Source organism: Rutilus rutilus (genome assembly GCF_951802725.1).
Source record: "Rutilus rutilus genome assembly, chromosome: 17".
NCBI lineage: Eukaryota > Metazoa > Chordata > Actinopteri > Cypriniformes > Leuciscidae > Rutilus > Rutilus rutilus.
Window position 1 is genome coordinate 14,883,143 of NC_140230.1, and position 13,901 is coordinate 14,897,043.

Sequence of the window (13,901 nt, forward strand, 5' to 3'; positions counted from 1 at the left end):
TATGTTCCACAATAATTCTTCCTTTTAGTGTTTATTCTCATTTGAGAAATTGGTGCATTAGTCAGGATAGCACTATGTTTCATTTTTGACAGAATTAAAAAAGGGGCGATGATGGATAGAAGTACAGTGTGTTCAAAGGATTGTTCAAAATTCACCTAGCTAAATCTACCCTGGCTAAGGTCAATTTCCCTGGAGTATAAAGAAGTGGACACGAAAAAACTGGTATCTGATTGGTCAATGAGTTTTTCTGGCTGGACTAAGAAAAAATAGCAGGACAAAAGTTGTTCTGTCAGTGGATGTATTTTTTGGTGTAAATATTTCGAGTTTGCAGTAAATATTTGTGACGAATATTCACTCTTGGTGTGAACAGGCCTTTAGTGTCCAGACAGATACCTGTAAAAACTACATATACACATTACACTTACAAAGTATATTAGTCCCCGGTCCACTGTCCTGTTTCTGTGAGGACCTCATTAATCAGCTGCTGTGAATTTAAATCTTACCCTCTCCATGTGATTCAGGGCCCTATCTTGCACCCAGCGCAATTGACTTTGTACACCGACGCATGTATCATTCCTATTTTGCACCCGCGCACAGCGGACTTTTCCCTCCACAGACGCACGTCGGTTAACTAAGAAATACACTGGTGCTCCCGAGGGCGGTTCAGCGCAAAGAGCAGGCGTGTTCCGGCGCAAATGTTCCCTCATGCTATTTTGCAGGTTTAGAAAACAATTCCGTCACTGACCGAAAAAAAACTAGTTTAAAGTCAGTGGCATGTTGCGCATGTTATTATATGCTATTTTAAGGGCGCATGCTTGGCCATAATCAATGTAGCGTGTGCACAACGTGCATACACTTCGATTCTCTCATCTACACAGAAGCAGCAGTTTTCATTTTTGCAAATCATACATTATTACGATAGATAGATAGATAGATAGATAGATAGATAGATAGATAGATAGATAGATAGATAGATAGATAGATAGATAGATAGACAGTTTATTATAAAAGCATACATCTAGCTTACACATTTACCCAAATTATCATATGCCTGTTTAACCGAAGTTAATTTGGGAATGTGAGATGTCGCTCTGATTGGTTTATTTCACGTTATGCCCAAACCACACCTATGACTAATGAAGCTACTTCAGACCAACCCATTTTAGATTTGCGTCGGGCGCAAGAGTCATTTATCCCGCCGGTATAATAGCAACAGCGCCCAAGACCCGCCCACAAAGTTACTTGTGTTTCGCGCTTGATACTTGCGTTTCAGATCGTTAAAATAGTGTCTTCAGTGTCTTCGTGACTTCATGTCACATTTACTTACATCTATAGAAAGTACAGGGTGATTGGCCAGCAGCCATATCATCCTCTAGCCCAAGACTGGTTGCCTACTGAAGCTAAGCAGGGTTGAGCCTGGTCAGTACCTGGATGGGAGACCTCCTGAGAAAACCAGGTTGTTGCTGGAAGAGGTGTTAGTGAGGCCAGCAGGGGGTGCTCACCCTGTGGTCTGTGTGGGTCCTAACGCCCCCGTATAGTGATGGGGACACAATACTGTCAAAGAGCACCGTCCTTCGGATGAGACGTTAAAACGAGGTCCTGACTCTGTGTGGTCACAAAAAATCCCAGGATGTCTTTCAAAAGAGTAGGGGTTTAACCCCGGCATCCTGGCCAAATTTGCCCTTTGGCCTCTGTCCATCGTGGCCTCCTAATAATCCCTATATATATATATATATATATATATATATATATATACTGATTGGCTTCATCACTCTGTCTCCTCTCCACCAATAAGCTGGTGTGTGTTAGCCGTTCTGGCGCAATATGGCTGCCGTCGCATCATCCAGGTGGATGCTGCACGTTGGTGGTGGTTGAGGAGATTCCCCCTTCCATATGTAGAGCGCTTTGAGTGCCGAGAAAAGCGCTATATAAATGTAATGAATTATTGTTATTTATTATTAAAATATATGTGGCATAATTAGCAAAGGTAATAATGTAGACCCATTCCTTTTATTTTATTTTATTTTATTTTATTTTATTTTATTTTATTTTATTTTATTTTATTTTATTTTTATTTTTTTATTTTTTTTATTTCATTTATATTTTACAATATTTTACATTTTATTTTATATTTTACATTTTACATTTTATTTTATATTTGAGAATATTTTATTTTATATTTTACAATATTTTAATGTGCCCTAATACTTTTTAAGAGCACGGTATATGCACTATAAACATTTACATCTCTTCCCGTCTCTTACTCTGTCTCACACTCTCTGACTGGCTCCTTTGTCTCTCTCTCTCTCTCTTTCTCTCTATCCGTTATTATTATTTTTCGTCCTGAACGTGATGAGACAGAGGACAGTACTGCGGGCACTTATCCCTGCCAGCTGGTATGGAACTAATCAGAGCTGAAATATTTCTCATTAAAGGAGGGCCTCACTCTCCCTGTGTGTGTGTGTGTGTCTGTATATGTAAGAGTGTGTGTGTCTGCTGATATGCATGGCTTTATGACAGGCAGGAATAACTCTGTGACAGGTTTATTGGAAAAAGTCTTTGTAGGGCTGAATTACAGTAGACTGTCTAAACCAAGTGTGCCGCACTAGTCCCGAAAAGTGAAGCCACAACTCTTCGATCGCCCCTAGTTGGCTGGATGCATTATAGGTCATAAACCCCACCCTCTCCATGTAATCTAAAGCTTCTCTGTGCGAAGTAGTCACTGAGGCACCAACAGACTTTTTTGGGGGATCTTCAGGAGGAGATTGGAGCTTCAACTTTAATTTCTACATTTCCATAACAGTTTATTTCACACCGATATAATGAGTTGTTCTGCAGTAAACTGTACTAACTGATTCTGCGGGAGTGTGGGCAGGGCCTTGATACCTTCACTGTAAAAAATCATTTTCATGATTTGTTATCGCAGCTTTTTTCTTTTGTCAGATCAACTTAGATAATTAATGTGGTTCAGATAACATAATATTTTGAGTTTCTATTATTTGTAGGAACTACATTTTTTATTTTATTTCAATGAACTCAAAATTTTAAGGCAACAATGTAACTTACTTTTTAAGTTAAACCAACAATAATTTTTTACAGTGTGGGAAGACTCGAGCTCCAAGATGTCAGGCGGCTTCACTTTTCTACAATGGAAGAGTGAAGGTGTCGTCCATCTTTTTTTACACTCTATGGTCTAACCTTCATATACAGAGATCATGAAAGCACAGTAGCAAGATCACACACACACACACAAACACAAACACACACACACACACACACCCAACCTATTCCAAAAAGAAGGATTCATTGCATGATACAGCAAGATCCATGTCTTGATGGTGGTTTAATGACTATGTTTGTCACTGTGTGATCTTTATGATCATCACCACATTCATGAGACTCATCCAGAAACCACAGAGAGGAACTGGAGATTAGCTGAATCAGCGCGTGTCTGATTGCGGATCGCTGAAGCTCATTCTCTCTGACTCCACTGTGCCGTGTGGCAGTAAGAGGGTCTGTCAGAAATGATCCCACGCTCACCCTCCTCTTCATTACCCTTCATCCTCCAGTGATCACAGAGCTCCTCTGCCAGCCTGCCAGTTTGCTGGCTCAAAGCTGGAGGACGGGGGTCTGGGATGAGTGTTATGTGGTGTAAGGGAGGAATTATGGGTAACGTGAGAGACCATGATTATGTCAGTAGTATGGTGAGATAATAAAACAAGGGTAGGAATGTACAAACAGTTTAGTCTGATTCCCAAATGAATGACTCTGATCAATTGGTTCTTTTTAGTGAATCAAAAACATACAGTGTGACCAATTTCGCCTGATTCCTGAATAAATGACTCTTATGAGCCAGATAGTTTTAGCAAAATCCTAAAAATACATCATGACCCATATAGCCAGATTCATATACAGATAAATCTTATGAGCTGGTTCTCTTTAGTGAATGGAAAACATGTAGCATGTCCATTTAGCTTGATTCCTAAGCGAATGACTCTTATGAGTGGTTCTTTAAGTGAATAATATACCAGTGCAGTCTGATTCCTAAAACGTATGACTTTTATTGAACTTTTTTTTGTTTGTTATTTTTTGGGGTGGAATATTGGAGTTGAGTTATGGCATCCAACAGCAGGGTATAACCGGGTCATACTAATATCAGCCAAACCCATGACACTTTTAGCAATTCATAAACAAATCACTGTTTTGGGACAGTTCTTTTAATGAATCGTTTAAAAAGACAGACAAGTTAACTGCATGAATCAGTCTTAACAAATTATTCCATCAGAGTGGGTGGAGTTTTTTCCTGTTGCAAAATAATAAATTATGTAGAAAACATTGATGGTAGCAGACTTTAAACTGATGCAGCAGAATGAGCAATCTCTTGTCAGAAGACTTGGAAATACTAGCGTTGTTAAAAATCCATTTTGGTGAATCAGAGTTAAAGAAAGATAAAGGCTGACTTCTCAGTACAGAACACTCTGGATGAATGGGAAAATGATTCATGAAAAAAAGAGAGAAAGTGAGGGCCAAATATGGAAGTCCCTGAGTAAAGGTTGCTGTCCTTTCTGTCTGGTCTCCTCTATTCCAGCAGGATCAGAGAAATGCTGGCGAGGAAGAGACTGAGGGAAGGATGAATGGAGGCTTTAGCTATGATGGTTTTAAGGTTCTTGGCAGCATGAGACAGAGGAGCTTTGGAGTCCAAATTTGTTTGAACAGAATGTGCTTTTATTGTTATTTATGTTGATTCTGAGAGTAAGTTTAAAAGGCATGTTGTTAAATGTGAGGAAAAAGCATATTACCTCCAGATGCTGTTAAAAAAAAAGTTCTTTTTCTTTTTTTTTTTGTTTCTTGTACATAGTTGCTGTCAAAATGAGGAAAATACAATACATCTTGAGTATTTAATTTTCATGACCATTGGCAGACATGGGTTGTGCTGTCTTTGTATTGATCTCAGATCAAAGAGAACTTGATCTCTTTGTATTTGTATGTTTTTTGTTTTATTGTAAAGAAGCATTTCTGCCTTGATAAATGTATGTATTTTTCCTCTGAAAAAAAAAGAAGAAAAAAATGGTAGCTTGAATGTCCACTTGTTAACGAAGAGTTAAATATGTAATCCATCTTATTTTTTTATTTTTTTTATACTTTCTCCTGTCCAACCTTTAGAAACGTCTCGGTTACGTATGGTAACCCTCGTTCCCTGAGTGAGGGAACGGAGACGTCACGTCGGTAGGAGTTACTAACGAATTAGGATCCCAATTCGTTGGTAACTCCTACCGATGTGACGTAGGAGTGACCGAACGAAAGGGAGCTACAAGTTCGCCGTTCAAACTTTTTTGGAAAGTCTATTTTTCCATCGAAAGTTGCACATTTATCCCCCTCCCAACCATTGACGAGATTTCCCGTCATTTATGACACAACACTTTCCCGCCGTTGACAGGTTTTTCCGGCAATCCATGTGTTCACTGTTGTACGATAGAGGCCGCGTTTATGCATATTCCGAGATAGTACAGAATCTCTGGATCTAAAAACAAGCAAAGAAGAAGCAGAAACAAGCGAGAGAAGCATTGCTTATGCACATGTAAGCTAGCATAGCTTATAAGGCATATATATAGCATATCAATCAAAACTGCCTAATGTTAACGAATGTAATGTCTGACCCATGAAGAGGTACAGTACAGGGGTGTCTATTGACTCAATCTACTCCATCTATGTTTTGATAATCATTCTTAATCTGATCCGCAAAATACCTGTAATAAAAATAGAAGAAAATAGAAGCCACTATGGCTCTTTTCACTGTGTACTCGTTTACTGTGTAGTCGCTACTATATTTCGCTGGAAATAAATTATGTTTTGTCATCTGTTGTTTGTTTTAAACAGTAAAAATGTAGCTGAAGGGTCAGAAAAAGGTCAAAATAATCTTGTAAAATTACATTATGACTGTTTTGGTGCAAGTATTGTTGAAATGTATTTCACAGAGAGCATGGTCCCTTTAAAAGAATGTGTACATTGGTTTTCATTCAATGAGAATATTTTAAAGTTTATTTTGACTATTTTTTCTGGAATGTTTTTGTCAGGTCGTTTTAAACAGACTTGTTTATCCTAAATAATTGTTTTGTTCGTTATAAGCTGGATCTAAGGCATCCAGGTGTGCCAGAGGTCTTTTCTCTCTAGAGGTGGCTTTGATTTACATTTGAGTAAAGCCAGATTAAAGTTCTGACACGTTGGTTGAAAAGTAAGATGGCTGGCTTTGGTTCATGCGGTTCTTCTCTGTGCTCAACATGATTTGTTGAGCCCCACAACAGAAACATATGCCCGAGGTAAATCACAGTGGTGTGGTCCTGTCAAACTCAACACAAAACCCTGTTCTTACTGTATATGAAAACAAGCCTTGGAAATATGTTCCGGACAATTATAAAGCCGAACCGGAAGAAAAATTCCTCTCTGTATTGGCACATAAACGCAAACCTTCAGTTAAAATACGTGAGATTATTTATAAAAGGGGTGGATATGGTGCTCATGCAGTATTGTATTTCTGTAATTATAAGCAATGGAACTTATTAGCAGTTTCATTTCTTCCTTAGCGGTTGGGGATTTGCAGAACTAAACTAGTGCAAATTATTTTCTTCACACCGGGATCAGAATTCACTTACTAAGAGCCCAATTTGAGATAAAATGCCAGCTGGCCAGTTACTTTTTTTAGGAGCTTCCACACAACATGGGTTAAAAACGATAACCTGACCGTCATTAAAAATCAAAGATATAAAAACTGATGTGTTAAAAAATAAACTGTCTATCTGCACGTTTAAATACTCGAACGTTACTTTTATTGTAAGTTCTCAGTGTAAAGTTTACTATCTTATCTAGGATGCCTAAAATGTTTTGCTTTTTTAACAGAACTTTGCATACTGTATATGTAATGTCAGAAACTGTATTAGGCAGAGATGGTTCAGTCATACATAAATGGGAAAAAAAGAGGGATAACATTATGCTTAAAGGGATACTCCACTTTTTTTGGAAATAGGCTCATTTTACAACTCCCCCAGAGTTAAACAGTTGAGTTTTACCGTTTTCGAATCCATTCAGCCGAACTCCGGGTCTGGCGGTACCACTCTTAGCATAGCTTAGCATAGATCATTGAATCGGACAAGACCATTAGCATCTCTCTCAAAAAAATTACCAAAGAGTCTCGATATTTTTCCTATTTAAAACTTGACTCTTCTGTAGTTACATCGTGTACTAAGATCGACGGAAAATGAAAAGTTGCGATTTTCTAGGCTGATATGGCTAGGAACTATACTCTCATTCCTGCGTAATAATCAAGAAACTTTGCTGCCGTACCATGGGTATAGCAGGCGTAATGATATGATCAGCGCCTGAAAATAGTCCCCAGTTCGGTAACTTCCAACGTGACCGGGACTAAGTTTGTGTAGTTTCAGCCGGCAAGCAGGTTGTCACGTTGGTTATGTTGACGGAAGTTAGCCTATTTTTAGGCGCTGCGTCATATCATATAAGGAAAAATATCGAAACTCTTTGGTCATTTTTTTTGAGACAGATGCTAATGGTCTTGTCCGATTCAATGATCTATGCTAAGCTATGCTAAAAGTGGTACCGCCAGAACCGGAGATTGGCTGAATGGATTCGAAAACGGTAAAACTTAACTGTTTAACTCTGGGGGAGTTGTAAAATGAGCCTATTTCCCAAAAAAGTGGAGTATCCCTTTAAATTATATATAATGATTCAATTTGTATTATAATAATATATGGTACCATTGAATAATATATTATTTAGAATAATGTTATAAATTAAATTAAACACAGTTTGTTTCACTATATTTTGCCAAATGCCCTCACTTATAAAGTAAAAAATGTTGACAACCAACTAGTGAGGACATTTTACTGGTTCATGCAAACCTGCATTGAGACACACACACACACACACACACACATCTGACATTCACAAACACGCACTCAGCAGTAGGCAAGATTAAATTGGACTCTCAGGCTGCCAATATTGAGGTCGGAATGTTAATGAGAGTTCTCTATGGGGACACATTGAGAAAGAGAAACGGAGAGAGAACACCGCATGTTGTGAGATTCAGCCTGTGGTTTCCATACACAGCTCCTCAAAGCCGTCGATAAAGAGATAATCAAGGACACTGGGGAGAGAGAGAGAAAGAGAGAGAGAGAGAGAGAGAGAGAGAGAGAGAGAGAGAGATGCATGATCATTATTTCATGTAGGTGCTGAGTCAGAGGCTGCAAGCTGGTTTTTCTTTAGCTACTGCACTAATGCACACAGACAGTACTCTGCTCAACCTGCCACACACTGGCAGACTGAAGAACTGCAGTTTGAACAGTGAGGGATGCACAGTACTTTATCTTGGAGCTTGAGTTATGAAGCATCTGTCACATTAATACAATAAAATAATCCAAATAGGCTCCACCCTAACCTGCAAACAATTAGTTAGAAAGTGAACCACATGAAGATCAACTCAAAACTCTTTTCCCTGTTTTCTCCTGCAGAAAAGCTCTACATCTCAACCGGACGTGAGCTGCGAAGGGCTCTGTTCTCTCTCAAGCAAATCTTTCAGGTAAGCTGCCCCACTTCGAATTAGCGTTAGCACGAGGCACCTGCTAATGTCTTTTTCATCAGCAGCACATGTGTGTGAATGTGTGTCTGTGTTTTCATGCATGTTTGAGCTGTATGGGTATGCTGGAATTTCTCTCACTGCACAGAAATTTCCAGATACCAAAGCTGGAGTCTCCATCATTGATTGATTTTAAAGCTGTGCTGGAAGCTACTGTTTTTCCTCTAGAGGAACCATGTCTGAACATCGCACTGTGTGTGTGTATGAGATTAAATGTCTTTCCACTAAAGTTTTAGCATTTTTAATGACAAAAGCATCTGAAACTTTCACACCTGTCAACAAGTGCGTAATTTAAACCTGCCAGAGGCTATACATAAACACACACAAATACTCTGGAGCACAAACAAACACAAACATACATAGCTTTGCGAGAGCACATATACAACTTTGTTGGGGGAAGCTAACTGACCTGTAACTTTTCAGGCTACATGCTACTCATAATTCAAAGTAGTTCAACAACAGTGAAGCAACCCCCTTTTACCCTAAAAACTAGTTACGTAGCTACAATGCAAGATGCTAACAAGCTAACTATAGCTAGCTAACTACATCGAAGGCACTCTTTTTAACTTATAATTTAATCAGTGTGGTATTTTCTGGTAAAAAATGGGGATTTTGAATGAATCAATGAGCAATAACATTAATTCTGAACAGAATTTGCTAATAAAAGAAAACAAACTAACACACCAAGGGAGCCTGTTTTCTCAGTCAAAATAACAACTTAAACATGTAATTGTGAGAAATATTTCGAAATAAGAAATAAAGTCCCATTCTGACCATCTTAGGCTCGTTAGAAAAACGTGCCTCTACCTACATTTGTGCATAATTCCAAAAACGTAACTATGCATAATATTCACTGCAGTTTCCAGGTGAAATTAACACTAATAGCAGTAAAACGGCAACAACTTTTGTTCTTTGTTTTACACAAATTAAAATGACTGGGCCAGATTATGATTGATAAAGACTTATTTTTTGCACAGTTCCTTCCACATTAATATATTATGACCTTAATAATACTGTAGCACATGACCTATATTATGAGTCATTTATGTAACTTAACACATAAGTTAAGTTACATTTATGGTCAAAATATAGCTAGTTGTTTACTTCGGCAAATACTTTTTATCTCACGTTTGCATTTTTTAACACTATTGATTAGGTAAGGTTAGGTTTACGGTAGAGTTAAGTGTAGGTGGTACGTTATTTTCAAAAGCTTAGAGCATTAACATTTTAGCGCCACTCACTGGACATTTCATTTCTGAATTGCAGCGATACGTACAATACACTAACTTGACATATGAAGTGTCACAAAACATGAAAGAAGCTACACAATATAATTTAGCAGAAATGTCGCCACATGCCTGGGTTAATTGTGACATAAATTTACAATTGTGCGAGTTTAACTTTTTGTCGCAAATGCAATTACGAGAAATTGCAAGTATACAAGTATGACAAAATTGTGAGACGTATAAAGAGATACATAAAGGTAAATCAGCATATATCAGCACATATATTTAAATCAGCAGTTTAACGCCACTACAGGTTGGATAAAGTTGCTTGCTACTGTAAAAGCTACACTATTTAGAAAACAAATTCTGAAAAAAAGTTAATTTAGTTAATTACTCCCACAACACTGACACTCACACACACACGGTGGTTTACAATCTTTGTGGGGACTCTCTATAGACGTAATGGTTTGTATACTGTACAAATTGTGTATGCTGTCCCCTAACCCTACCCATAAACCTACCCATCACAGAAAACTTTCTGCATTTTTACATTTTCAAAAAAACTCACACACACACACACAATTCTTGGACAGAATTCCAGCTCAGCAGTTCCAGTTATTGAAACCAATCTCATAATCCTCAAAATCTTCCCTAAAATTTAATCTAAGATGTATGAATCACTTGAGAACTTTATGCATGAGCAGTCATCTGATTGATCACCCGACTCAGGAAGAATTACGGCAAGAATTGCATTCTTTATGCTGTCGTGCATTTAAGTATATTTTGCATGTGCAGTAAAGTGTATTTCCCCAGACATGGGCATACTGTGTCATTATAGGCTGTCTGCGCCAATATAAATTCCACAAATCCAACACCCCTAATCATTTTCAAATCAGCCAATAGGGTGTGTCCACACAAATCCCAAAGCAGGAGAAATATTGGACATCAGTGACGGCTGGAGCCTGATACTCTTCTACACATGAAATAAAGGACGGAGGAAGGATGCATGCTGTAATTGTAGAATTAGTGAAGTGTGCCCAGCCGTGGGCCTGTGTGTGTGTGTGTGTGTGTGTGTGTGTGTGTGTGTGTGTGTGTGTGTGTGTGTGTGTGTGTGTGTGTGTGTGTGTGTGTGTGTGTGTGTGTGTGAGTGCCATAAATCAAGTGGAGACACGTACTGCTCCTCACACCTCTTATACAGTGTGTTTAATGGACTTTTTACTGCAGGGAAGCAGTCGATTAGCACTTAGCAACCCAAACTTACTCAAGCCCAAACACAAAGGGTTTCCATGGGTAGGAAGTGAAAAGGATTTAAAACTGTAAGTGTTCACTGAGGGAGATCTGAAGGAACTACAGGGACGAGTCCAGGACAGCTCTATAAAACAACACTGTAGAACTGCATTTAAAAATCTTTGCAGCTGGCTTTAAAATAAGATAATAAACTAGATTTTATAAAATAATTATATGAAATATTCTCTAAATATGCAGTAATACCTTTTATTATCATTTTGAAAATATATTCTAAATCATTAAAATTGTTAGATTTTCAAGACATTCAAGATTTTTATTTATTTGAAATTTGTATTAAATTCAATAGATTAATGCTTTATATTATTATACTTTATAATTTATATATATTGCATAATAAATTGTTTTTAATTTGAATTGTAAAATTGTATTATAACTTTAATAGATTAACATTCTGTTTGAACTTCTAATCGTTATTAAAGCATGTTGAGCTACTTTTAGGTTATTTTAAGAAATTCCCAGCACCTGGTGGACAGAGAGTTTGCAGAACAATGCAACATGTGTTGGTGTAGGAGTGGGAACCTTTTGGGAGCGTAGAGAAAACGCTGACAGAGCGTTTGACAGATAGGAATGCGTAAGCTTCGGTTTGGGCCGTGTCAGTTTGAAATCAAGTGCATATCTGAAATCATAACTGAACCTTTCTGGAATTCTCATTGGTCCCCCTGAGAGTGTGTTGCGGCAAAACAAAACATTTTTGTTCATGTGATGGAGTGTCGCTTTCTTGATGGTTAATTTCTTTAAGATATTCAATTACACACCATGTGTTGTGTTTGTTACATGCTGTGTTTCTTCTGTGTTTGTTGCAACTGTTTGGATTGAGTTTCTGCTGCTTGTGTTTCTCCTGCAGGATGATAAAGATCTGGTGCATGAGTTTGTGATGGCTGAGGGACTCACATGTCTTATTAAAGTGGGAGCTGAGGCTGACCAAAACTACCAGAACTACATCCTCAGAGGTACCACATTACCACACATGACACTGTACACTCAATGTATATGATTCAAACAACTATCAAAAAAAAAAAAAAAAAAACGAGCGCTATTATAATACATCCTATAAAACATTGTTTAGGTTACAGTATATAATATATATCCACCAGACACATGATGCATAGTAATTAACAGCAATATTTGCCTATACATTACTGTTCAAATGTTTCAGTTTTTGTTTTTGTTTCAATTTTAGTTGTATTCTGCAGTGATGCATGAAATTGCTTAAAAGTGTCAGGAAACATATACTTTTGCAAAATATTTCCAATAAATGCTGTTCTTTTGAACTTTCTATTCATCAAAAACAACATTGATAATAATAAGATGTTTCTTGAGCACCAAATCAGCATATTAGAACGATTACTGAAGGATCATGTGACCGAAGACTGATGCAATGAATGCTGAAAACTCGGATTTGCCATCACAGGAATAAATTACTTTTTCAAACATATTCAAATTGAATGCTGTTATTTTAATTGTAGTAATATTTCACAATATTTTTGTTTTTACTGTATTTTTAATCAAATAAATGTAGCCTTAAGCATAAGTGACTTTAACATTAACATTAAACTATCTTACTGACCCCAACCTTTTAAGCTGTATTGTGTTTTTGTTGTAACATTCTAATTTAAGAAAATGTCACTCAGAGACTTCCATGAACATTTTTGAGTATCAAATTAATCGCTGAATCCGAATTTTGAACTGATTTACTGAAATTGACAGTTTCAACAGATTTATGGAAATGAATCAAATCAAAACTTTGAGTCATATTTATTGATTTATTGATTTATTAACAAAACCACAAGGAAATATTGTGGTGTTAGTCTAAAAACGGCAATAAAATAATTATGTTAATGTTTTATCGTCAGCAAAATTATTGTAAATATATTATTAAAATATATCGCCCCAACTTAATGAATTGCTACATCAGAATTTTAAGTATAGAACAGTAATTCAAATTGTAAATGCTTGTATATTCTTATGAATTAGTGTTCACTGAAGTGTGTTGTGACTGACTCTTCATATTGTAACTACCAGTGGTGTCACTACAAACCACTAACACTATACCACAATACCAAATATCTATACATCCAAACCACATTACAAGGAGTTAAATAACTCCAACACATTTTTTTTTTTTTTTTTTAAAGCTGGGCACCAAACATTTTCCACCCAGCACTATTAATTGGCAATAAAGCATCAAAATGTCTTCTTTTCCTCAGAGGGAGGGGTGTCAGGGGGGTTGTTTAAATTCAGTTTACGATCTGCAACATCCTGCCAAGCCTTTTTATTGGACGTTAAAGCATGTGGGCGCTGCCCTCTCGCAGTGGGCTGTGAAATGCGGGTGACCTTTCGGAGAGGGTTTTCCAGTCCCCTTTAGACCTCCCCACTGGCCTGCAACCTCATCCCCTGGCAGAGGAAGCTCTTAGCAGCCTGTTAACATGCCTGACCTTTCACCTCACATGCATGGAGAGAATAAATTAACTAGGGCAAACAGGAGCAACACGTTTGTGAATGGCAATTATTGGGGTCAATGAACGGTGCGTGTGATGGTGCATTTTAGTGTTTCGTTTGGTTACATCTGGGCATCTGAAGCGTATTTGTGTGGTATACTCGTATGTTTAAGCTGGAGGGTATCAGCTTCCCTTTTTAAAAGGTTGTTTGTGCATGTGGGTGGCGGGGCATCTGTGTGTATACAAATGTGTATGCAAATACACAAAAGCAGAACATTACATTAG

General features: G+C 37.5%; 1 protein-coding gene across 6 annotated transcripts in view; it reads left to right on the forward strand.

Moving 5' to 3' along the window:
- Nucleotides 1-13,901, forward strand: part of fhod3b (formin homology 2 domain containing 3b) — a 174,914-nt gene that overhangs the window by 90,255 nt on the left and 70,758 nt on the right. For all 6 annotated transcript variants that reach the window (XM_084435705.1, XM_084435706.1, XM_084435707.1 and 3 more), the window contains 2 exons: nucleotides 8,520-8,587; nucleotides 12,023-12,128. In XM_084435705.1, coding sequence (XP_084291831.1) covers nucleotides 8,520-8,587; nucleotides 12,023-12,128 — 174 coding nt within the window. The remainder of the gene's footprint in view (nucleotides 1-8,519; nucleotides 8,588-12,022; nucleotides 12,129-13,901) is intronic.